The sequence below is a fragment of the Sarcophilus harrisii genome, chromosome 4, assembly GCF_902635505.1.
Source record: "Sarcophilus harrisii chromosome 4, mSarHar1.11, whole genome shotgun sequence".
Taxonomy (NCBI): domain Eukaryota; kingdom Metazoa; phylum Chordata; class Mammalia; order Dasyuromorphia; family Dasyuridae; genus Sarcophilus; species Sarcophilus harrisii.
The window spans coordinates 174,844,601-174,871,991 of NC_045429.1; the positions used below are offsets into that span (position 1 = coordinate 174,844,601).

General features: G+C 32.2%; 1 protein-coding gene across 2 annotated transcripts in view; it reads left to right on the top strand.

The window, feature by feature from the left end:
- LOC100918037 (triadin) overlaps positions 1 to 27,391 on the top strand; it is a 193,754-nt gene that overhangs the window by 63,639 nt on the left and 102,724 nt on the right. For both annotated transcript variants that reach the window (XM_031964334.1, XM_031964335.1), the window contains exon 2: positions 5,043 to 5,252. In XM_031964334.1, the coding sequence (XP_031820194.1) occupies positions 5,043 to 5,252 (210 nt within the window). The remainder of the gene's footprint in view (positions 1 to 5,042; positions 5,253 to 27,391) is intronic.

Below are 27,391 nucleotides of genomic sequence, written 5' to 3' on the forward strand. Positions count from 1 at the left end.
ATCTGCTTTCTATCCCATATCTACATTGGCTACATTTTCTTTCTCCTTTTGTTTCATATTTTAGTACCCCGTGGAATTGGGGAAAAATGAAATTGAATTGAAATTGGTCAATGTGTCATTTGATCACTCCACTAGGACAGCTCCAGAACAATATGTACTGGTTTTAGATCCATCTTTACTTATCCTGACCTTCAATTTTCCTACTAGGTTTTCTACCTTTAATCTTTATGATACATATCCTTATGTATCTCTGTCTTTACTTTTACATATTTCAATGTTGCACAGAATTTGAGTGTTTACTATATTTGTATCTCCTTTTCCATTTTCATATCTGCATCCCACTCCCTCAGTAATTTGATGTCACATTTGGCTGTTTGTCACATATCTTCATTTTCCCAACATTTGGATTCTCCCCATCATCTTCCAATTTCTCATTCCATTTTTTAAAAAATGTCTTTTTTTTTGTACTGGTCAACAGAATTGAACTTTCCAACACTCACAAATTCCATTCTTGTTTTGCCATGCCATTTCTAAACATTGTGTGCCAAAATCTCAGCAAAAAGGATTCTTAAACTATTACCAGTAGTTAGGACTGAGAAGATCCAACTTATTGATATAAGAGAATTTTTGGCTTAGTCTTCTTGTTGCTACTCTGCTAAGAAAAACTGTGCCCTAGATTCTATTTTGAGCCTCTTGACATTGTTTGCTAGAAGACCACAGGGCACACATGCTAATAAAGTTTATAAAATCAAGCTTGGGACATAAACTTCAGTTCCGATTTTGACCACCTAATTCTCTGACCTTCCTTATGTAAAAATCTTTATTCCCCTTCTCCCTTTTTTTCCCCCTGATGTATAAACTCTTACCTTGCCCTTCTTTCTATAAAATTCCAAAGTATTCATTGCTGAAACTGATGCTTAGGACTCAATGCTTTCATATTTAGTGCCATCTAAGCAAAATAAACTACATTAATTATCTCTGCATCACTGACTTAATGAATGACATTAGTATTTAATCAATAGACTCTTAGAAAATTTTCATCTTATATCAAGAAAACTTTGGAACATAATCTTATCTCCTTGAATCTCCTTGAACTTTGTGCACGTATGCTCTGTTTTCCTGTTGTCTGATCTTGACTTGTCCTGGTTTATGTCTCATCTAGTTCACATTCCTGGCTGCTCTGTTCATTCCTTTAGTGTTATTTATCTTTGGCACCTATTCTTGATTTATCCTTTGGCTTTGGTGTTCTTTATAACTAAGTTATCTATTTTTGCCATCTCACCTTCTTTCCAGTCCTTATATTTCCATCACCAGACAATTGACACAGCCAACATAGAAATATTGTTCCTACTATAACTGACCATTGCTTTTTGATTATTTACATCCTAATGATGTGATATAACTTTGAGTCACATTGGAATTATATTTATTCTTCATCTTTTAGCTTTGGCCATGACCTTTATTTTTTTCTTTCTTTCTTTACTTTTTTTTTTTTTTTTTTTTGGTGAGGCTATTGGGATTAAGTGACTTGCTCAAAGTCACACATGTAGGAAGTGTTACATGTTTTAGGTTGAAGTATTATGCCCAGAGTTCAGAATAGGACTTGAACTAAAATTGTCCTAACTTCAAGTCTAGTATTTAATCTGTTTTTCATTATTGTCTTTCCATAGGTTGATCAATAATTCCAAATTTTCTTCGTTGAAATACCTCCTCACTAACAGTCATCTCTTTATTACCTCTAAATAGAAGTAACATGAAACCTAATTCCTTTTTTTAATTTTATTTTTTTAATAAATTTTTATTGATAGAACCCATACCAGGATAATTTTTTTTTACAACATTATCCCTTGCACTCACTTCTGTTCCGATTTTTCCCCTCCCTCGCTCCACTCCCTCCCCCAGATGGCAAGCAGTCCTATACATGTTAAATAGGTTATAGTAGATCTTAGATACAATATATGTGTGCAGAACCGAACAGTTCTCTTGTTGCTCAGGGAGAATTGGATTTAGAAGGTATAAATAACCCAGGAAGAAGAACAAAAATGCAAGCAGTTTACATTCATTTCCTAGTGTTCTTTATTTGGGTGTAGCTGCTTCTGTCCATCCTTGATCAATTGAAACTGAGCTAGATCTTCTCTTTGTCGAAAGAATCCACTTCCATCAGAATACATCCTCATACAGTATCGTTGTTGAGGTATATAATGATCTCCTAGTTCTGCTCATTTTACTCAGCATCAGTTCATGTAAGTCTCGCCAATTCTCTCTGTATTCATCCTGCTGGTCGTTTCTTAGAGAATAATAATATTCCATGACATTCATATACCACAATTTACCCAACCATTCTCCAATTGATGAGCATCCATTCATTTTCTAGCTTCTGGCCACTACAAACAGGACTGCCACAAACATTTTGGCACATACAGGTCCCTTTTCTTTCTTTATGATCTCTTTGGGGTATAAGCCTAGTAGAAACACTGTTGGATCAAAGGGTATGTACAGTTTGATAACTTTTTGAACATAGTTCCAAATTGCTCTCCAGAATGGCTGGATGTGATGCATCCTAATTCCTAAAGCAGGAATGTGTAAAATCTATTCAGGGGATGATGGGCAGACCAACTTGTTTGGAAGAAAGGAATGATGTTGAAGACTAATGGTAGATACATTTGGTAGCATAGGTTTCAAGCAGACAGCAAAATGTCTTGAAAAGATTTATGGGAATTCTAGACCTAATTCTTCAGACAATGATGGATATGGACATGAAACATGGAACACTGAGCATTGAAAGTTGCATGAGTAGTGCCATGTTTGAGGAATATAATCTCTCTCTTTCTCTAAATGACTCTTCTATTACAAAGAAGAATTTTTGTAAGGATATTGTTGTGTCTTGGCCTTTAAATTGCATCCTCTCTTCTTTATATTAAATTGACCTTGGGTGTTGTGACCTTAGCACTAAAAATAGACTTCCTGGGTTATTTCTGAAACCTGATTTTTCCCTAGCAATCAGTTAGTAAATATTTACTAAGCATCTACTATGTTCCAGACATTTTGCTAAACACTGGGGATTCAAAGAAAAATAAAAGTTAGCCTTTATTTTCAAGGAGCTCATATTCTAATGGAGAGGTAATATGTAAACAAGTACAAAAAAGCTATATACAGTATAAATTTGACACAATCAACAGAGGCTAAGCACTAAAATTAACAGACATTAGGAAAGCCTTCTTATATAAAGTAAGATTTTTAGTTTGACCTTGAAGGAAACCAGGAGAACTATACTTTCCTGTAGAGATGAGGAGGGAGCACATTCCATGTATTGGGGATAGCCAGTGAAAATATTCAAGGCAAGAGATGAGATGTCCTATGGAAAGAAGAGCAAAGAAGCTAGTTTCTATATCATAGAATACAAACATGTATGTGGAAAGATATATAAAGACTGGAAAGAGCAGAGGGAAAGGGAAGGATAGGTTATGAAGAAATTTGAATGTCAAACTGAAGATGTTATATGTGATCCTAGAAGGAATAAGGAGCCACTTGAGTTGATTGAGTAGGGGAAAATATGGTTCAACCTGCACTTAAGGAAGATGACTTAGAAAGCTGAATAAAGAACGGACTGAAGTGTGGAGAAATTTGTGGGAACTAATGGAGACAAAGTGTGAGGTAATAAGGGCTTGTACCAAGTTGGTGATAGTAAACAGCCTTTATTACCCTATAACAAACCCTAATTTTGATCCCCAACTCTCTCATGAGCTTATTACTAGCTACCTTTTCATTCTCTAAGATAAAATGAAAGATTCTGACCCTTTCCTAGGATCAAGTCAATAAACAATGCCTAAAGAAATTAAAATATATAAATACAATAGTATACTATTATGTGTAAGAGATGGGAAAGTTTCAAAAAAAAACTGGGGAAATTTGAGTAAACTGATGAATACAGTGTATAATAACAGTAATATTGTAAAAGTAAACAAGTATGCAAGATATTAAAATTTAATCAATGCAGTAACCAGTCAAGACTCCACAGAATTGTTGATGATGAATGTCATCCACCTCCAAACAAAAGCACAATGAGGTTATGAAATTAATATGCCAATGAGACATTTTGAATTGCCTAACTATGCATATTTTTATGAGAGCTTTTTTTTGTTGTTGTTTTGTTTTTATTTTCTTTCCCTCAGCATCAGAGGTAAGGGTAATAGGAAGAAAAAGTAAATACAAAAAAATGCTTAATAATTGAAAAAAAGTAAACTTAAAGAAATAAAATAGCCATTAAACATCTGTCATGATTCCAACCATTTTACTATTCTAGCATGTTGCATAGTACACATGTGATTCTTCCTTTTTTAAAAGAAGATGTGCAAATGAATTTAAACTCCAATTTTAAAATATCTCTTAGAAAGTGAAAACATTCATGGAGTGTTTGTCTCAGTTGTATCCAATTTTTGTGACTCTATTTAGGGTTTTCTTGAAAAAGATACTGGAGTGCTTTGCCATTTCCTTTTCCTTTTCATTTTTAACAGACAAAACTGAGACAAACAAGGTTAAATGACATGCTGGGTCACACAACTAGTAAGTATCTGAAGTCAGATTTGAACTTAGGAATTCCTAACTCCAGCCTTCATGTTCTTTTCCCTGTAAACCTAGCTGCCTTGCATAGAAATATGAGTAGATGCTATTTTTTGACTTAAAGAAAAATGGTAGAATAAGAAATAGAAAGAGGAGGAATGTAAATGACATTACAAATGATTAGCCAACTGACAGGGAACAAAGAAATCAAACATTATAAAAAAGCTTTATGAAGATTGGTTGATTAGGAAAATGATAGGGCTATTGACAAAATCAAGAAATCCAAAAGGGAAGCTAGAAGATGACATAATTGTTTTGGCTTTGCTGTTGATTTCTTAGTTCTAAAAATGGATTGTAGTTTAGCACGTTCTAAACAATGAGTGTGATGTCTATTCTCTGTTGTCTTACTCTTTTATTATTGTTAGGCTAGGTAGCCTAAAAAGTCATAAATTGTGTCTTGTTTTTGTTTAATATTTGTATAGGTCACACATCTACAACTACCACTGTGATAGATGGCAAAAATGGATCAGTGCCCAGGACATCTGGAAAAATGTTGAAAAGATCGATGACAGAAGATATTGTCACAACATTCAGCTCTCCCGCTGCATGGCTTCTGGTTATTGCACTAATCATTACCTGGTCAGCTGTGGCTGTTGTCATGTTTGATCTAGTAGATTACAAAAACTTTTCAGGTAAGAGACATGGAATTTTGCTTTAAAAGACTTAGTTATGATTTTTTAATCCACCACTTTTTTGAGGGGTCCCTGTTCTTTTAATGCATTAATTAAATGGTACATATATCTGTACCAGTAGTTCTAATCCTGATGTATATAGATCCATAAGGGAACTATGCATAGATTTAAGAGTTCCTGAATTGGATTAGGAAAAAAAAATCACACCTTTATTTTTGCTAATACCTAAATTAAATTTACCATCCCCTTCATATGGTTCTAGAGAACAACATTTTATGAGAAAGGGTTTATTGTTTTCATCAGACTGGCCTATGGTAATCATTGCTTTCATAACCATTTTATATACATATATATATTTATATGTATCTATACATGCATATATGTGTATACATACATATATATCTACAAAATGATATTATATAATATACAATAATATGATATATTATATATAAATGATATGACCAGTCATTTACATATAACATTTTAAGGTTTGTAAATCACTTTACATAAATTACCTCACTTTTTCCTTTCAACAACTCTGAGATTATAGTGCTATTATTATTCCCTTTTTACAGATGAAGAAACTGAAAGCAAACAGGTTAAGTGATTTGCTTAGCATCACAAAATTAGTGACTGAGGCTGAATTTTAACTCAGATCTTAATGAATCCAGATTCAACACTATTCACTGTATCATAAGAGGCAGAAAAGATCAAGAATTCCTGGAAATGTTTAGCATATTATATAATACTGGCTTTTGAATAGCTGTTAATATAATTAATTGTAGTGAGGAGTCTGAGGATTGGAAGGCAGATGGTGTCTTTGGGCAAGTGGGGATAGGAGATACAGATTATTAGTTCACCTGTATTAGTTTACAGATTATTAATTTTGATGTGTTGAATCCAAGATACAGGTAGGACAGATAGATTACATGTGACCAATAGGGAAATGGGATAGAATTTAGGGAAGATACTAGGGAGTAGATTATATCCATAATTTGAAGAATATACAGACAACTAAAAGTCTTCCTGAATTGAATAATGATTGATTAATTAATTGATCCTATTAAAAATCTAAAGCAATTTGATATGAAAGGCCTGTGAAATAACCCAGTGAGGAAGGGTAGGTGAGAATTTGTGTCATAATTGTATTAAAAAAAAAAAAGAAAAAAAACTTAAGCTCTCTTTCCCCTTCAATTTTTCAGTTTTCTTGCTCATTCTTTTTTTGTATTGGTTTTAGTCTTTGTATTTTTCCAATAAGAATAGTTATGGGAGAATGGCAGCTGCAAGTACCCTTGCTTCAGCTTCAGACATTTGGCTCCCTCATGCTCATGGTGACATTTAACAGATGTGCTACTGAAATTATCAAGTGAAATAACATGAATAAACAATTTTGAAATCATGGAGTTTGAGGCCTGTGTTGAACTAATAAAACAGATCCAATACTAGGAGCATTTCAGAAATTAGAAAAAAAAATATTTTGTAAATATAACTTAACATGATAGTAACATGTATGATAACAGTGATTATAAGAAATCTAAGGATGTTCTTTACCATACTTTTTATCAGAATGATTATCTGTGTTTATCTAAGTGAAGGAATGATTTCTCTGATGACTATGCTGCTTAATATAAAGAACTCTTGATTCCTTGGATCAAATTTGAGTTGCTGATGTATAAGCATGGGCAAGCCCTTTAACCATACTAAGACTTAGTTTTCTCATTTGTTAAAAAGAATTAATAATGCTTGTACAGTTTCCTTAAATTCTCCTATTCTACTGATGCTATTTAACAAATTAAATAAATATTTATTAAGTATCTATTGTACACAGAATTTTATGTTGGCAACTTTGGGAAATAGAAACATTAGCTAAAATAGGGTCTCTTGTTATTATGGAGCTTAAAGTGTGCTATCTAAATAAGATGCATAAATGGAAGATAACTGAAAAATTAAATTCAATTAAGGGCTCACTTTAAGAAAAATACTGTTAGAATCTGAGAAAAGAAAAAAAAAATCATCTTCCCTTCCAGCAGGTTAAACCTAATAGCATGTACACAGAAAAGAATAGAGTGGTTTCACACAAGTTAAAACCCTGTCAAAATGGTGAGACCATGAAAGGCCCTTTTAATGAGATTCATATAGTTGGTAAATGTTGCAGCCAGGACAAGGCAGTATTATATCTAGGCTCCCACCATTCTCTTTTTCTTATCTTATTACTCGTTCCCCATTCTAAGACACAGAGGTAAGAAAAAAGGGTGTTTAGTTATGATGTATAAAAAGTTCAAGAGACATGATTTCAAGGTTAAAGATTTTATTAATTAGTTAATAATTAGTGTTATTGAATAATTAATAAAAAAGATTCATTTTTAGTTGTCATTCTTAAACCAAAGACCCATCATGGTAAGTTCTTCATCCTTTATGTCCTCAGAATGCTGGATAATCCAAAAAACAGTAATCAACTCTGATTGGTTAGCAATTAATGAGAAGAATGAATATTACAATGAGTGATAGACCTTTTATAATGACAGCCTGGGGGATGTGACTTTGATTATGTTGCTTTTACTCTCAGCCGACCCCAGAGAGTCTAGACAAAGGATCTACCCCCTACCCAAAATTAACTAGAATAAAATGGACCTCCCCACTTGGGTGAGTTCTGAACAAGACTGAGGAGAAAATCCAATTGGTTACAACCCTATTCTTTGGGGGTAATTTGACCTACTAAAGAATGAGGAAACAGGAAGGGAAAAAATCCTGGATTTCCCTAATATAAAAGGTTGTTATTATAATAGAGCAATGATCACTTCTCTTTGAAGAAAGAGGATGGGAGGGGAGATGGAATATCATGTACTGGAGATAAGTAGGTCAGTTTGTCTGAAATTTTCAGTCTATGTGTGTGTGTATGTGTGCCTGTGGGGGTGGAGGGATATAGGGCATTAAGAGGAGCAGATAGTAATACAAAATAAGTTTGTAGATATAGGCTTGAATAAGACTGGACAGTTTAAGATACCAAACTAGGGATTTTAAAATTTTATCTTAAAGTTAACATAAAGTCACTGAAACGAACAGGGGAATGCTATAACTTCATTTTTTTCAAGATTATTTTGATAGCTCTCTAGAGGATAGAATAATAAGAAAAGAGACTAGAATAAGTGAAACTAATCAGGAACTAGGATACTGTAAATTGTGTTCATTTATTTGGAGCTGGAAGGGACCTCAGATATTATCTAGTCTAATTTGCTTTTCTTTCAGATGACAGAACTGATGCACAGAGAGGGAAAGTGACTTACTCAAGGAAAGTAGCAAAGCTGAGATTTGAACATGTTTTCTGATTCCAAATCAGTGCCACACAAAACTCATTAGGACTTAGTGTAATGCCGAAGAAACTGAGCAAGACAGAGATTAGAGACCAATTCAATAATTTATTAAATGGAGAGAAATACTGGGACCAATGCATCCATGTTGATCCCAGGGCTAGAGGAGACTATCATCTCAGAGTCTAGCCCCAAGTATCAGGACAGCAAGCTTTTTATGGAATAACAAGAACAATGACATTACTGATATTCTAATGACATCTGAAATGGATAAACCTTTATTTTGTCAAACATTAAGGAATGTTTATAAAACCTTTATCTCAACCAGTAAGAGGGGATGGTTATAATCTAAGGCAGAATTATGAAATAGGACAATGGGAGGAACTGGTCACCCCATTAAAAGGGAACTTTGGCATAACATTAGCATGGATAAAAGGAAGAAGGCAAGGGAAGAAGTCAAATTGAGTCTGAAGTTATAAATCCAAGGGACTGGAAGAAAGCAGATGTAGCTTCCTACATATTTATTGTGCATAGATGGAGTATGAAATGACTATGACATGTCCATGTAGAAATGGTTGCAGGAGGCTTGGTGAGATGGTGTTGGAGTTTAGGGTAGAGATGAGGGCTGTATATGTAGATTTGGTCATTATCTACATAGAAATGGTAATCAAACCCATTAGAGATTGATGAATTTTGTATTCCTTTGATTCCTTCCTGATGGTGATGAGATTAGTGACAATAAGAGAATTGCTAAAATCCCCTCTATCCTGAATTATTAATGGCAAAATGAAAGTTTATTGTTGGATAGTCAGTTTGCTAAAAGACTGATTTCTATAGTGACAAAGTCCTATTAGGGAAATGGAGTCTGGCACTGAGAAAAGAATGCCTACTTATTACATGGGTATCTTGGTGGGGATCTGGGACATCCTGAGCTGATCAGACCAGGATTTCTCAACTGAGTGAGAATTTAGAATTTCAAAAAGATCAATGGGAGTTGATTCGCCCTTGAATAGTGTTACTTCTGTCATCCTGGGAAGATGGATCTTCTCTAGACTCCTTAGAGCCTGGGAGATCCTGATCTCTCACATCAAAAAAGGGACACAATTTAATTTTAAAGGGAACACAGTTTCAATAAAAGAAATACAGTTTCAGAATGATAATCTTAAAGGGAACACAGCTTCAGTAAACAGTTCCCCTCCCATTTCAAGTTGATATTGAGAGAGAGTGTGTAGAAAAAGAAGAAAAGAGGGTCCAGTACAGAGGTTTTGAGGTAAAGAGACATTAAATATATGATAATACAAGAATATATCTATATATGTATGTGTATGTGTGTATAATTAATAATATAATTATTATGCAGTGATATTATTAATAGTAAGATAATATATTACAATTATCATAAATAATTATATACTATATATGAATATGTAAGTGTTATTTACACATAAATACATAATTATTATAGTATTCAGCAATAATAGCATCGCCTCATATTTATATTATATATTATATGTTTGTGTACTATTGTTTATATAATGTTCCTAAGAATATTTTTTATTTGTCTAAAAAAGTCATAATAATAAGCTGATTCTTGAGTTGGTTTTCAGTATGAATATTTTTTTGTTACCAAGAGTAACTTGTATAAATAGACAATATTAAAATAATGATATACTAATGTCCAAAACAAATTCTGACATGCCTATACAGCTTGTTCATTGAAATAATAAATTGAACTTTTATATAGAAAATAGATGGTAATTATTTTTCTGGGAATATTTCATTCCCTTGAGTCTGTTCCTAAAGATAAAGCATTATTTCACTTACATTAAAGTTTGGACAAAATGTCTACCATAAAATAGATATCCTTCTTTATTCTATTAAAAAATTTCATGCTCAAAAATTAAGTATAAACAAATTGCAACATGTAGATATACTTTTATTAAATACAATATATAATTCAATCGAACATTAAATGTAAAAATACCTGTTACATGGGTATAAATTATGAATGTATATGTATCCCAAATCCATACTCTTAGGTCTTGTTTTTCATACCATATGCTAAAATGACTTTTTTTTCACATTTCCCTTCACCTGCCTCTTTAGTTCCCCACCTCCTTCTTTCTGCCTGCTTAAATACAATCCATCAAATGTAATTTTTTTTTTCTCTTAGCTTTCTCTAATGGATATCTTACTCCCAAATCAGTCTCAAGAAAAATCAGATTTCCCATTTATTTAAAGTCTTGAGTTGCTTTGTTCCTACTCTTTTATATCATTACTGTTTTCTATTTTGCATTCTAAGTAATTGTGCATATTCTTTCCACCCCTACCCCCAGCTTATTATCTTTTAAGAACTTAGAATTCAATATCATGTTTAATTTATGTTTGGATTTCTCTGGACATTTAGCTCAATTCTTTGCACATAGTAGGTGCTGAATAAGATTTTACTGAATTAAAGAAATTCTGTGTATATCATTCCATATGATGGGCATATTTTACACTATATCTGGATAGCTTTTAAGCAAAACATTATTCTTAGTCCCAGAGGGATGGAATCCTCTAAAGAGCTGAAGATCTACTAGTATCAATAAAATATATACAGGAATAAATATAATTAAAAGCATAAATTCCCTAAGAGAGGTAGACAGTGATATAAATTGAGAGGGTAGTGAAGGCTCTAGTGATCCTACAAAATGAAAATCAAATATTATATTTGATGGTTTGTATTTAAGCAGTTCTTTTTGAACTAAGGATTTGTAGGCAAAAGGGATAGAATGTTTAAAAGAGAAAAGATAGCTCCTTCAAATATATGAAAGATTGCCATGTAGAAAATGCATTATACTTGTTTTTCATGGCACCAGAAAGAGAAGTGGGAGTAAGGTGCCAAAAAGTAGCACAAACATTCTACAAATAAAGTTGGACCAAAATAGAATGGACTGCTTCAGTAGACAGAGAGTTCCCCTCATCACTGGAGCTCTTTAACCAGAGAATGTTTAATTATGTGTTGGATATGGAGTAGAGAGTTCCTTTGCAGGTATGCTTTGGATCATATGGCAAAAATTTCCAGAGAGATGAATAACATGCAGTTCAGTTTGACTAGAATGTATAGTACATATTAAGAAGTTGGGATATGAGACTGAAAAGGTATATGGATGACCTTCCAATATTTTTATAAAAAGTTTTTTTTTAAAAACCTTTACTCAAGAGTCATTATTTACAATTTTATGACTCTTCCTATATGACTATAAGTGCAATCTGTTGTGTCACATTAATTAATAACTGAATAAATCTAGTGTTTGTTAAACTAAATATCAAAAAGTCTCAAAATTCCAAAATATTCCCAGTTTGTATGTAGTTCACTTTTTCGATCATATTTTAAGTCATATATTGAAGGCATTTAAAAAATCACCTGAAGATATAAATATAATTTTAAGTCACAAAAGTGATTTTCCTTTCATGTAATATAATTTTACTGTTTTAGAGAATTTTTTCCTTTAAAAATTAGATACAAAAAAAATCTTTATAGCCTCAAAGCTTTATTTGCTTATGTATTACTTTATACAACAATTTTTGGCTCAGTTGTGAACCTTTACAGAACAAGTTAGCAACTGGGCCTTACTACTGTATTTTAATTCATCTGGCATTATTACATGCCTCAAAGATTTGAATCAGAAAGGGGGAATTACATGTAGATTCTGTTCACAAAATGATCAAATAAAAATTAAATTTTCAGAAATAAAATTCAAATAATTGCAAAAAATCTAGTATAGAATATTTAGAAAAAATTTTATATGCCTCAAATTAAGAATAGACCATATTTAGCAATCTAAAAGTTATAAGATAATTAAAAGAGATAAGATAACAATGATTCAGTAAAATTTGATGTAATTAAAATTAAATTCTCATTTCCTTTGGATAATAAAATCATATATCTTAGGGCTGATGTAGTATATTTCCTTTTATGTGTAAAATGTGTTATTTCTATTCATCTTTAGGTGAGCCAGATACATTTAATCCAATTCAGTTCCTAATTTTGCATTTCAATTTAAAGTGTTCTCACTTGCCTTTTCTAATATTGGTCATAAGAAGTAGTTCCTTCATTTCAATTGCTATGATTTGTGGGATTGTAAGTAATAGCCTTCTGTTAACAATATTTATTTTTATTTGTCATTTGGTAACTTTAGTCCTGTAGTCATATTACAAATGAAGAGCTTTATTTATTACCTACTAAACTTGGAATTCCTTCTAATTTAACTACATAATGTTTGTTAATTTGCTTACAAATATTACCAATAAATCAAAAAATATATATACTGAGGAAAGCTAAGAAAACTCTAGAGTTGGCCCAGCTCTCCTAAGAGCTTGTGTATTCACTGTTACTTAGGAAAGTCTATTCACGCTTTTAGAATACTAAAGAATATTTTAGTGATCTCATTCAAAATTTCTATAAATAATCACTGATTTAGATGGAAACATAGCTAATCCAATCATTCTGACCGCCTTTATGATCAATACCAATCACGAACACTGAAGCAATTATTTGACTGTGTGCACTGATTATTAAGAAAGCCAGTGTGATCTGATTGTCCAAATAGTCATTTATATATTTTGCCCATATAGACACATGCCTCCTTTACATGCCTTAATTACTACAAGAAAGTAAAGAATAGAATTGAGTCCAAAAAATAGTTATAGTAGAACATAACACTTTCATTTGAAAATTTTATAACCAATGAAAGAAGTGCTTTTAAAAATAGTTCCATAATTAACTGTTATTTATCTATTGCTCTTGAAAATTATTCTACTGATTTTTTTTTCTTGGCACTTGTCCCAGTTAAGCAGGTGTGTTATTTGTCAGGATGTCAATTTAGGAGAAAAAACCTTTAGGAAAGCCCTTAATTCACAGACGAACTTTTACCTTTAATACAAAAAAGTAAATAAATAAATATGTATCTACATATATTCAAGATATATATGTATTTTTCTAATGTACACAGTGAAGATTTTAAATATCTAATCAAATTAAGTTTAATTTGATTAGATATTCAAATGTCTGACAAATTAAATGTAAATGCATTAATTCAGTATAATTTCCCCAAAGTCTAAGGATATTTTCTTTTTTTTTTCTAAACCATATACCTTGAATAGTAACTCTTACTTAGGAGGTAGATAACAAAATATTTACCTCATTGAATAGCTGCTTATTTAAAAAAATATTGGAAACACTGTTGTGGGCATATGTAGAAAATATTTGGCATGTTTGGTCCTTTCTTGCCTAAGAACTCCTCTCCTTTTAAAATAATTTCAGAGGGCAACTCAATGTTCAGTGATCCTGATTTTTTAAAAAAATGTTAATGTCTATGCCAGTCATTTGACACTTGACACAATTATCACTCTGTATATGTGTACTATCTCTTTAAGTAGATCATAAGCCTCTTCAGAGCACTAATCTTTTTCACATGTGTATATTACAGTCCTGGTCATCTCTTAAAAATATGTACATAATGGAGGTGTGAGTGTAGGTAGTTAGAATTCAAGCTATTTACTGATATTATGGTGTAGCAGGATGAATCTCATAATTTTAAGATCAGTATTAAAGCTTTTTTACTGAATTCCCCTTACAAGTACTTAATTATAAATAATAATGTTGACCGTAATTTATAGATGTTTCATATTTTAAAATTTGATGTCTTTTGTTCTAGGTGATATAGGATATACCCAGATGTGTTTATATAAAAGGATATAAGACAATCCAAACCATTTCTCATGCATCTTGTTATTATATATAAATGAAATTATATCTCATAAACAAATTAACCCTTTTGTGAAGTAATTATTATTCATTCATGTTATGATTATTATTGTTACCTCATGCAATTGCTACATAAAAATCCTTCTTATCAAAGGTAAGATAAGAAATTCCTTAACAAACCATTTGAAATGAATTTAAAACATGATTATTCTAAAATTTGACAGGTTAAGTAAGTCTGATGACTTAATTGTGTTCTATTACTTGAATTCATACAATTATACATGTAGAGTCTGAAGGTAACTTTGAAACCACTGAGCCCAATTCTTTCATTTTACAGATGAGAAAACTGTATAATGCTAGAGGTTAAGTGATTCCAAACCCAATCTTTTGTCCATAATATCATATAGGTACTTATTTTAAAATCTTGAATGGAATGGTTTATATTTTGATTTAGTTTTCACAATATCAACTATTTTTAGCACTGCAGTGAGAAGAACAGATTTTATCAACTGTGATATTTAAATGTTATGTGAAACTGTGGGAATATGCCCACATATTTACCAACTACATAATGAAAATCCTTTGTCAAAAACCTTACTAGTAAAGAAGATTGTCTAATTATTCTGTAGAACCCTTTCAGTTGAATAAAGGATGAATAAAGTAAATTGTTAACATATAGTGTGTGCCGGAAATTCCTGCTATTTGACATAAATACAAAAGTGAAAATCTCCCTGACCTCATGGAGCTAATTTTAGAAAATATATTTTTTGGGAGTGGTAGCTGTGGAAAAATGTTTGATATAGCAAACTCTTTATGCTGCCATTATGTAACTGAGAGTAATTTATACATATGAGTTATAATGCTGATTGTGCCACTTATTTTTTAGTTTAATATGGACAGAAAGCTTTGTTCACCTAGAAACACAAGATAGAATTTTCCTGAAAAGATAATTTACAAACTGCAAGGCCTTGGGGAACTCCAGTGCAGATCAGGGCTAATGGTCAGTTGCCCCATAACCTTCTCAGCTCACCACCAATAGCCCCAGAATAACAGCAGGAGAGCAGTCATATCCCCCAAAGCACTTGTACATTAAGTATAAAGAGCCAGGATCTGACACTCCTGGCACAAGAAGCTTAGAACAATGCCCCTCCCTCCAGGAAAAGAACTCAACTTTAAAAGAAATACACTAAAATGGGAAAATGAGTTTAAAAAAAAATCAAACAATCGACCATAGAAACTTATTATGGTGACAGGAAAGATCAAAACACAAACAAACAAACAAAAAATGTTAAAATGACTCCCTTTAAAGCCTAAATATGAGTTTAAAAATGAAATAAGACAGATAGAAGAAAAGACTGGGAAAAGATATGAGCGATGCAAGAGAATCATGAAAAAGACTCAACATTTAGATATAGGAAGCATGGAAATTGGTAAAAAAAAAAAAATGTATAAAATTGATGAAAACAACTTCTTAAAAAGTAGAATTGGCCAAATGGAAAAGAAGGTTAAAAAAAAACCTGTAGAAAATAACTTCTTAAAAATTAGAATTATACAAGTAGAAGCTAATAACTGCATGAGACATCAAGACTCAAACAAAATTAAAAGAAAAAAAATAAGAAAAAAGTGTAAAATATCTCATTGGGAAAACAGCTGACCCAGAAAATAGATCTGGAAGAGATTTATTTAAGAATTATTCAACTACCTGAAAGCCATGATTCAAAAATGACCTAGACATATTACTTCAAGAAATTGTCATAGAAAACTGCCCTGATATTCTAGGACCAGAGGGTAAAGTAGACATTGAAAGAATCTCCCTATTATCTGCTGAGAGAGATCCCCAAATGAAAATTCCCAAGAACCTTATAGCCAAATTTCAGAACTCTCATGTTAAAGAGAAAATATTATAAACAGCCAGAAAGAAACAATTCAGATATCGTGGAGCCAAAGTCAGGATTACACAGTATTTAGTAGTTTCTACACCAGAATCTCAGAGGGTATAGAATAATTATGGAAGATAAATGAGCTAGGGTTACAAACAAGAATCATCCATCTAGTGAAACAACATAATCTTTCAGAGTAATAATGGGGATAATCATCCAATAAAATGGAGAACTTTCAAGCATTCCTGATGAAATGGTCAAAGTTGAATATAAATTTGATTTTCAAAGACAAGACCCAAGAGAAGCATAACAAGGTAAAAAGGAAATAGAATACATAAAGGATTAAGAATAAACTGTTTCCATCCCTGCATGGGAAGATGATGCTGTAATTCTTAAGAACTGTATGATTATTAGGGCAGTTAAAAGGATTATGCAGAGACAAAGAGTATGGGTATAAGGTGACTTTGAGGGAATGATATAAAAAGAATAAGAGACAAGAAAGAGGATTACACTGGGAGTAGAAGAAAGGGAGAGGAAGAATATGATTCATTATTTCACATAAAGAAATGTGAAAGACTATTACTCTGGAGGAGAAAATAAGGTAGGGGAAAGTGGTAAGCACTTCTTTAAATTTATTATCATTTGAATTGGCTCAAATATCATTTGGGTATACTCTTTAGAGAAATAGGAGAGTGTTTTAAGAAAAGGAGGAAACGTAGACAGAAGACAGATTGGGAGAGACAGTAGTCAGAAGAAAAGTTATTTGTATATTCAGGTAGCTCCCCTAAACCTTGTCTTCTAAGGGAAGTATATAGTGTGGTACTTAAACATTATCACGTTGCTCAAACTATTTTCCAAGATTTTTCAAATTATAGAAATCCATTTTTATGGCAATCAGAGATAAAATATGAGCGACCTGAATTTGTAAAAGCTGAATGTGATGGTTCCTACCATACCAGGGATAATTCATCCCTTTCAATGTTGACACATTTTGCTATTTTTGCAGCAGTCATGTTTGAAACATAAACAAATTTACTGTAATCCCAAATGGATTTCATCCTTAGGAAAAACTTGCAAATATATTGCATTTTTTAGCAAAATCTAATTTTCGTAGCTTCTGTTTTTAAGACAAAATAATAATTTATATGTATATCAGCACCTTAAGGTTTACTAAAAACTTTTCTCACAATAACAATGTACAATATTGTGGCCAAATATTATCATCATCCATATTTTATAGATGAGTAATCTCATATTCAGTAATATTAAGTGACTTGTCCAGAGTCATACAATTAGTAAATGTTGCAGCAAGGACTGTAAGCCAGTGTTATTTCTAGGATGCCACCTTTTAATTTTTGTTATCTAATTACTCACTTATTATTTAATTACTCATTCCCCAAAATTTTATAAATGTTTATCTCACAAAAGTGTTCAAAATCACTGCATTTTTTTTTATCCAGAGACACAGTGATTGAATTTTAAAAGCTCTAAAAGTTATGATTAGAATCAGTTTTGTCAAGACTTTACTTAGGGATATAAATGTTTTGCTTTTGACATGGTATTGGCTCGAGTTACTTGGAAATATTCCAAACTCAAGCATCTGCAAGGCATGTTTGCAAAGGAAAAATTGGTTGATTAGGGTCAGATTGAGAAAAACAGGTGAAATGTGCTGCTATTTGCATTTAGCAAAAATGCTGGTAATGCTTCTCAAAGTATCAAAAAACAGTCTTTGAACAGGGGCATGGGCAGAACAACTAGGAAATGTTACAAGGGGACTACTACTAAATAGGAAAAAATGCCGCAATTAAAATGAATTAGGTTTAGATTTTGAATTTCAGAATTCTCTTTAAATCTTTTATTTCTAAGTCATTCAAATAGATGCAAGAAATGATGACTTCAAGAAAATGACATGGAAACCTAGGTGAAAGGCCCAAACACTGTGCCAATTTTGAAAACAGAAAGAAACAGAACCATTCAAATGTGAAGTAGAAAAGTGCCAGTTACTTCTTTCTACAGTAAAGACAAACATGTCACGAAATGCTTATAAATTAGGTAGGTAGATTTTAATAAATTTAAAAGCTGTAAAATACCCAACATCTGTTAGCACTGAATATATTCAAAAGGGTTCAGATCTGTTTTACACCTTGATGAATTGCATGAATTTTCAAAGCCACCCCTTGCTTTTTGTATTCTTCATCCTGAAAAAGAAAGGGAAGTTGTGGAAAACTTGTTCCATCATCATATAATGATGATACTGATAATATTTGGCATTTGCATATGGTGACTAATTCTAGATCAGCCTAAGAAAAAGCCACCACCCTCCTTTTATGATGAGCTTTGACTAAAATGGGTTTTTCTAGTTTCCCCCACTTTCTTTGTTATTGGTCAGTTGTTTCAGTTCTATTCAATTCTTTGTAAACTCTTTGAAGTTTTCTTGGCAAAAATAATAAAGTAATTTGCCATTTATTTCTCCAGCTCATTTTACAAATGAGAAAATTGAGCCAAACAGGGCTAAATGAAGATATTTAAACATAGGAGGGAATTTAAGTAATTTATTTGGAGATGAGGGGAAACAACAACAACAAAAAAGTATTACATAATGGCAATGTTTTGAAAATTGGAGTTATGTGGTAGTGCCACTGTCAGAAATGGTAAGGGGCAGAGGACACAGATATTTAGCTCTCCTTTAGAGAGGCTTTGATGATATTGTGGACCCTGAAGAGAGGCAAAGACTTGAGACACAGAAGTAGTAATTAAGCACATAAAAATAAGCGAAATTACCAAAGGAGTATAGAAGAGAATAAGAATCCAATAAGGGAAATAGAGTAAGATAGAGAGCTAAAAGCACAACATAACATATACAATAACCAATTTATGTGAGACACACAAAGTATTTTGCACAGGTGATGCTTGGTCCTTTTAAGATCTTTAAAATTTTTTTGTATGTGTTGGGGGAAGTATGGGAGTATGATGTCAAAAGCAAAGACTGGTGGGTTTTGTTTGGTTTGTTTCAATTTTTGCATCCCCAGTGCTCAGTAGAGTACCTGGCACATAACACACTGTTAATAAATGTTAATTGACTGAACATCAAAAACTTAAAGACATAATATCACTCAATTCAATTCAATTTAACAAATGTTTATGAAGTGTCTACTATGTGCAAGGAACTGTGCCAAATGCCGGAACATTAACATGCTGCAAATGCATGTGGTTTCAGATCTATCTTGATTAAAATTAAATTAAATAAACTTGACTATCTCCTATGCATTTACGAGGTGGTTAACTCCTAGGAGAGACACCAAAATATCAAGCTTGAACAATTTCATAGATGTCTGCAGTCTGTAAGCTATGTTCCCCGATCTGAGGAACACATTACCTGCCTGGAAGCAATAGTGACTTTCTTCACACACACACACACACACACACACACACACACACACACACACACACACAGAGTCTGTCTCTCTTTCTGACTCTGTCTCTATTGGTCTCTGTCTCTGTTTCTCTCTGTGTCTCTCTAGCTCTCTCTGTCTCTGTCTCTGTTTCTCTCTGTCTCTGTTTTTTTCTTTCTCTCTCTGTCTTTCTTCCCCTTATATCTCTCCCCCTCTCTTTTTCTTCTCTTTTTCTCTTCTCCAAGGTTTTTCTTGTTCTTACTTGGGAGTTTTCTTCCTTCCACCATTGACTAAAATACATCCGAGGCTTAGTTTGGAATTGCTAAAGTTCTAAGGAATGCCACTTACCCTAAAGGCAGACTTATTCATTTCAGTGTTGTATAATTGTGGCAAATTTTTTTTCTTCAACTATAGCAAGCTTAGTGGAAAATAAATTTGCCACCAAAGTTAATTTAGGAATGTAATAATTACATAAAATTTAAGGAGGATAAAAGATTTTTTGATCCAGAGCATTTCTTTTTTTAACAATCAGATTTTGAATATACTATTTTAAAATAGCCATATTTCATATGTTCATGGTTTATCTTGCTTTACTGTATAGCAGCAATGAAAATTTCCTTGTTTCATCTAGAAATTATGACTAAAATTTAAAGATCCAATGATTTAATTTAAAAAGCAATTTTGCCAACTTAGGTACAAATGTTAAAAAAAAAAAAGGTAGCTACCAATGATTCTAAAAATCATCTCTGATGTAAACAAAGCAATAATAGAGAAAGATTACCTCAAAACCATTTTTAAAAACAAAGAGAGAAACTGAATATTTAGGAAAATTCAAATATGAGGACTCTTCATCTCAAATAGTGACCATTATAAATGAAAAGGAGAGATAACTCTTGGAGAAATTTCTCAGAGAATTCTAAAATCCTAAATTTGTTCACATATTGGATATTATTAGTAAAGATATCAAAATAGTCAAATATATCTTTGAGACTCCAAGAGGCATTTGTGCTCACATTGCTGTGGATAACTTTATGACAGCTAATTAGTATATCAGTTCAGGTGCTGAATTTTGGAGTTGAGAGTTGAGTTAGAATTCTGATTTAATACTTGCTAGTTAAACTGCCAGGGGCCAATGGAGTAGACAGTGAATTGCCATAACTCTCCCATATTCACCTCCAAATAGACATTAAAAAAAGCACATCAAAACAAATCTTGGAGCAGTAGAATCGGTGAAATAGATGTGGTGGGAGTCCATGGCAGGAGGTATCCCAGCAAACAAGCATCAAGCCCCATTTTAGCAAATCAGTGGCAGATCCTGAGCCCCAATGTAGTGGGGCAGGCAGATACCACCAGGACCCTTTCACATGCCTCAGTATAGGCAGGGGGGTGTACAGACTCAAGCTCTGAGAACTGCCATGCATTTCAGTCTACTCTGGGAAAAAAAGTAAGCTCCAAAATCTATAAGTATCTAAGCAAACAGACACCATTCAGGGTAGGCTTCTGTCATATGCTTCAGCATAGCCAAAATTGGCCAGACAACCACATGCTTTAGTGTATATCCAAGGAAATGAAGAAACACTCTAGCGGTCTCAGCACATGTCATTCAGTAGCTCTAGGACCCTGAGTCAGCATAAGGTAAGCCATACGACCTCTATGGCTTCGAACAGCATCAATCAAACCTCATCCTATCCCTTCAGAGCAGCAACAGACATAAGGGCAATAATATTGCAGCATCAGGTAAATAGCCAGGTCCTACAAACCTTCCATCCTGAGAGGAGAGATCATATTTAGAAGAAAGGAAAAAGGCCATAAAGAGCAAAGAAAAATAATAAAAAAGAATCTGATCATAGAAAGTTATTATGGTGACAGAGAAAATCAAGACCCAAACTCAGAAGAGTACAATAATAACAATAACAATGGGCAAAACCTCAAAGAAAAATGAGAAGTAGTCTCATGCTCAGAAAAAAAAAAAAAAAAAAAAAACTCATGAGAAAAGTCAGAAAAGAAGCTTGGAAACATATAAGAGAGGTAGAATTAAAAACTAGGAAAATAAAAACAAAAACTTGGAAAAGAAATGAAAGTTATGTAAGAGAATTATTTTTAAAGAATCAACAGTTTAGAGGGGAAAAAATGACTGCTTAAAAAGTAGACTTGGCCAAATAGAAAAAGAGATACAAAAATCCATCAAAGAAAACAAATCCTTAAAAAGTGCAATTGGCCTAATAAAAAAGAAAATTAAAAAGCTTATCAAGGAAAAGAATTCCTTAAAAGTTAGAATTGGGAAAGTGGAACTAATGACTCCATGAGACATCAAGAATCAATTAAACAAATTCAAAAGAAGGGGAGGGGAGAAGAAAATATAAAAAAAAATGATGTGGAAAATAAATCCAGGAAGGACAATTTCAGAATATTGGACCACTGGAAAGCCATAACCCAAAGAAGGACCTGAGCAGTATCTTTTAAAAACTTATCAAGGAAAACTGCCCTGTTATCCTGGAACCAAAGGGCAAAATAGGTATAGAAAGAATGCATTGATCACCTCAGGAAGGAGATCCCAAAATAGAAACTCCAAGGAAAATTATATCCAAATTTCAGAACTATCAGGTTAAGGGGAAAGTACTACAAGTGGCCAGAAATAAGCAGTTCAGATACTGGGCAGCCACAATCAAGATTACAAAGGAATTAGGAGTTGTAACAGAAGTCATGAAATATGATATTCTGGAAGGCAAACGAACTAGGACTTCAACCAAGAATTATTTTCCCAGCTAAATTAAGCCTAATACTTCAAGGGAAAAATGGTCATTCAAATAAAATAGAAGGACTTCAAGCTTTCATATGATGTCTCTGAGAAATGTCTCATTTCTTAACTATATAGAGTACTGAAGCAGATTTGTAAGAATTGCCTGTTATAAAATGGTCAACACATATTCACAGACAGTATTCAGGTGAAAAAAATCAAACCACTTTATAAGTATCTGGAGAAATGCTCTAAATCACTTTTGATTAGAGAAATGAAAATTAAAACAATTTCACACCTATCAAGTGAGACCAGAGAAGTAGATTGGGGAGGAGGACTAATTGTTCTGAAAAATTACTAACATTAGGAATGGGTTAAAGAATGTTCATACATTCACACACACATAGATAGTGTGTGTGTGTGTGTGTGTGTGTGTGTGAAACGTGTGTATAAGGATATAGCACTTTCCAAAACCTACAAATAAAGGGAGAGGGAATAAGAATATAGTGCCCTCCAGAATCTATAAAGAAATAAAGGAGGAGAAAATAGGATAAAATGAAATACAGAAAGTATTTAGATTAATGGGAGTGGGATAACATATGTAGATTAATGGGAATAAGAGAAAGAGGAAGGAAAAGATGGGAAAGCATGAGAGAGATCCTTGGTAGGGATGGAGTAGGGCAGATTAAGTAATAGCAAAGCAAGTTGCAAAGTAGAAATAGAAGAGTTAGCAGGGATAGGAAACAAAATGTCCACAAATACAATAATAATCAGGAATAGAATTTATTTTTAAATAGGAACAATAACTATTATTTCAAAATAAAAATTAAAAAAGATTCCATCAAAATAGTGAAATCTCCATTATGTGTCAATATTAATTAATATTGTTTTAGATTATTTAAAACAGCTAGATAGTAGAAGGTTGGAGTATTGCTTTGATGTAGGAAATGACTAATGGGTAAATTTATAAAAATATGGAAGCACTTAGATCTAAAAAGGATGAATTGAAACAGAGAATAATTAAGCCTAGTACAACATTATATATATATATGTAAATGAATATATATTTGTAAATATGTGTATGATTATAAATATCCATGAATATGTATTGTACATATATGCATAATTATACACATATATGTAAATGTTGTACATATGTGTATGTGTGTAAATAGCTAGCTAAATGATAACTAGATAACTAGATAGATAGATAGATAGATAGGCAGACATATAATTATATCCATGCTTAATTATAGTCTGCTTAGGGGAAGTAAGGGGGAGGAAAAGGGAAAAAAAATAATAAAGTAAAAAATGCACAGCAGAGACCAAAAGAAAATCTACAAGGAAGCATAGATGGATAATTCTAAATACAATATATTCTATTATTACATATGCTTTCTTGAAATAGAAACTTAGTTACATATATTGAATCCTTTCTTATGTTGTTATGCAGATGACAATTTTTCCCTTTTTATTTTTTCTATTTTTGTATTTTAGTTTTAAATAAATAGAAACACATAAAATAAACCCCCAAATCCAAAAGAGATCATTAAAAAGGGAAAATAACCTACATGAGTAAAAATATTCAAAGCATCTTTTTTTTGTGGTGACAAAATATTGGAAATTGACAATACTCATCAACTGGGGAATGGCTGAAGAAGCTACATTATATGTGTTCAGGGAAGACTAGTACTTCTGGGGTGAGGGCTGCTGAACCTTTTACAGAGCTGCTTTCCACCTTTGGTGTCCATCTGATCCATTTAACTTTCACCTATGGCTCCAAGAGAATACTATTGTGCAGTAAGAAATGATGAACAAGCAGATTTCAGAAAAATCAGGAAAGTCTTGCACCAACTGATGCAAAGTGAAATGAGTAGAGCAAGGAAAACATTGTACATAGCATTAGCAATATTGTGTGTATAAATGATTCAAATCTTCTAAGCAACACAATGATCTAAGACAAATACAAAGGACTCATCAAGGAAAATGCTGTCCTTATCCAGATAATGAACTGATGGACTCTAAATGCAGATAGAAGCATTTTTTCCCAATTATTTTTTTGTTTCAATCTGTTTCTTTTTCTATAATGTATAATGTATGTTAAATTGCTTGCCATTTTTGGAAGCAAAGGAGGAAAGGGAGGAAGAAAAAATGATAATAAAAATGAATTCTAAAAATTGTCCTACCATACAATTGAGTTAAAAATTTAAAAACTATTAATAAATAAAAAATTTTTTCTAACTACAGTAAGGTAATTAATGCATCTCAGCTTCATTTTCTTCATCTATAAATTAAAGCACTATCAAATTGTTCAACAACAGAAATTGATGTGATTTTTGTCAGTGGAAATGATGTTGAAGCATTATCATTACTTTGTACTATATCTCCAAGGACTATAGAATTTTGACATCTGACTCACAACTGAAACCTTTCATTTTTGTTGTCTTTTCCTTTGAAGTGTGAGCTCCTTGAAAGCAAAGACTATCTTACTTTTTAAAATTTGTATCTCTAGCACTTAATATTCAATTCAAACTGAGGATAATAATAGCAGCTACCTCATATGGTTGTTGTGAATATTAAATAAGATAAATATATGTAAATCATTTACATAAATTTTGAAATCATACATAACTATTATTATCATCACTGCCACCAACATCATTATCAATGAGGGTGTGCTTTCTAGGTATAAGGGATAGCCTCTTCAAAGGCACTGAATCAAGATGGAAAAACAGGTTGAAAGTAAATTGTGTTTGTTCTTGAATTTTTTTTTCAGTCACATTTAACTCTTTGTGGCCCCCTTGGGGGGGTTTTGTTGGCAAAGATACTGGAGTAGTTTGCCATTTCCTGATGCAGTTAATTTCACAGCTGAATAATTGAAACAAACAGGGTTAAGTGACTTGCCCAAAATTACACAGGAAGTGCCTAAGGTCCAGATTTGGACTCAAAAAGATGAGTCTGCCTGACTCCAGGGCTGACATGCTATCCAGTGAAACACTAGCTTCCCTTGAATATTAAACAAATTAATTCACAGTTTATATAAATATCCATGAGGAATTATAAAATGTTATTTATTTATTTATTTATCTGTCTGTTTGTTTGTATTATCATATAAGACAGACAGAATAGACCTGTTTATAAAGAAAAACACTCCAGTGCATGATGGATTGGAGTTTATCAGAGGTTTGGTGTCTACAATAGTATATAAAATATATAAAGAAGTAATAAGTAATAAGAGCCTGAAAGAACTAATAACAAGGAGGAAAGATAGAAAAGAAGAAATACACATGTTATTATCCAGGGTCAACTAAACTGAAAAAATATAATAAAAGAGAATCTTAAGAAAGAGAGAGATTTAATGAAAGGGAAGGAAGAGTTAAAGATTTAAGCCTGGTTAAAAAGGAAAGAGAGGGAATTCACATAGAGAAATGGTGAAGCAATACCAGTTAAACAAAGATGATATCTGCATAGACAGTTTTCAAAACATTAATCAGTACAAATCCTATTTGGCTTGAAAATTTGCATTGTCCCTCCTATACTTCTTCCTGAGTCCCAATTCCCCATACTTACCTACTGTTTCCCATCTCACTAGACACACTAGATACGACACACATCTGCCAAAGGAAGATTAATTCAAAGTTTCTTTGCAAACAAATATTCCCATGAAATCCAGAGTAAAAAGGATTAAAACAGAGGCAGACAAAAATCATGTTTACTGCCTTTATGTCTCCCTCATGATTTTAGTCCCTGGGACCGTGGGTCATTATTTCCATTTTTATGAGTAAAATTTGGGTATTTTAAGGTATAAAGGGTAATTCTACTTGTTTGTGCTATGGAAATATTTTGTGTGACCACATTCATTCACTTAGCAAACATTTAGTTAATATAGCCTGTATACAGCAATGTGCTAGGTACTATAAGAGATAAAATGATGAATGTCACTCTTTTATTTGTCAAGATATATATATATATATATATATATATATATATATATATATATAAAGATATTGGTCTAGGGACTTAGAATATAAAGGTTGCACCCCTCTTCACTATCTTAAAATCTATTGAGAGATATAAAATGGGGACAAAAGTAGCAATAGATTTTGCATCTCTTATTTAAATGTATTAGGAACTTCCTCAAGCAATTCAGGTTAGCATCTACTCTGTAATTTATAGTTTTATGATTATTTAGAATCCTGGGAATTTAAATGATCTACCCAGGCTCACACAATAAGATGTAGAGAAGTGGAACTTGAAACCAGGCCTTTCTGAATACAAGGTTGCCAGATAAATAGGCACTGGTGAATATGGAACACAGAGGTAATTGGGATAAGATATTTTGAGAAAGTCTAAGTAAGGACAAATAAAAGAAATTAAAATCTACCCCACCCCCAAGGGACAATGAGTTGACCAACTGACTAGTTACTGAGGCTTAAAGAAGAAATTTACCTATGGCCATCCAGCTAATAACAAATAGAGGCAATATTTGAAACTGTATTTTCCTGACTCCAGATAAAGTACTCTATGCCTATCTTTAAAATCCTGAGGTAGATACATAGAAAAAGATCTTTTGAAATTACTTATCCAACTTCTTTACCATATGAAAGATTATCTTTGAATCCCTATCATAGAATAAGAACATATTCTATTTTTAAGAACCTCCTGACCAGATGTCACAAATTTCCTGGTAGTTCATTTTTCAAGAAACCATTTCTTAAATTTCAAATCCAGTTCAAGATGCTTTATTTTAATTCACATGTTTATGGAAATATTTATTAATAATAAAAGACTTTTTATAGTGCTTACTATATGACAAGCTTTTGATTACTTGATTTTAAATTTTTATTTATTGATTTTCATTATTTCAATTTAATTTGAATGGAATGAGTTTATTTTTACACACACAATTCAACACTACTTAAATGATCAATTTGTGTATTGTGTAGAAAGATGGGAAGTTAAAATGGGAGAACATGGTAAATTGAACATAAGGAAATGCGACTTCAAATAAGTGTTTTTGTCAGTTGTATGATAGTATTATTCCTACTTATATCAGTATTTAAATTTTGC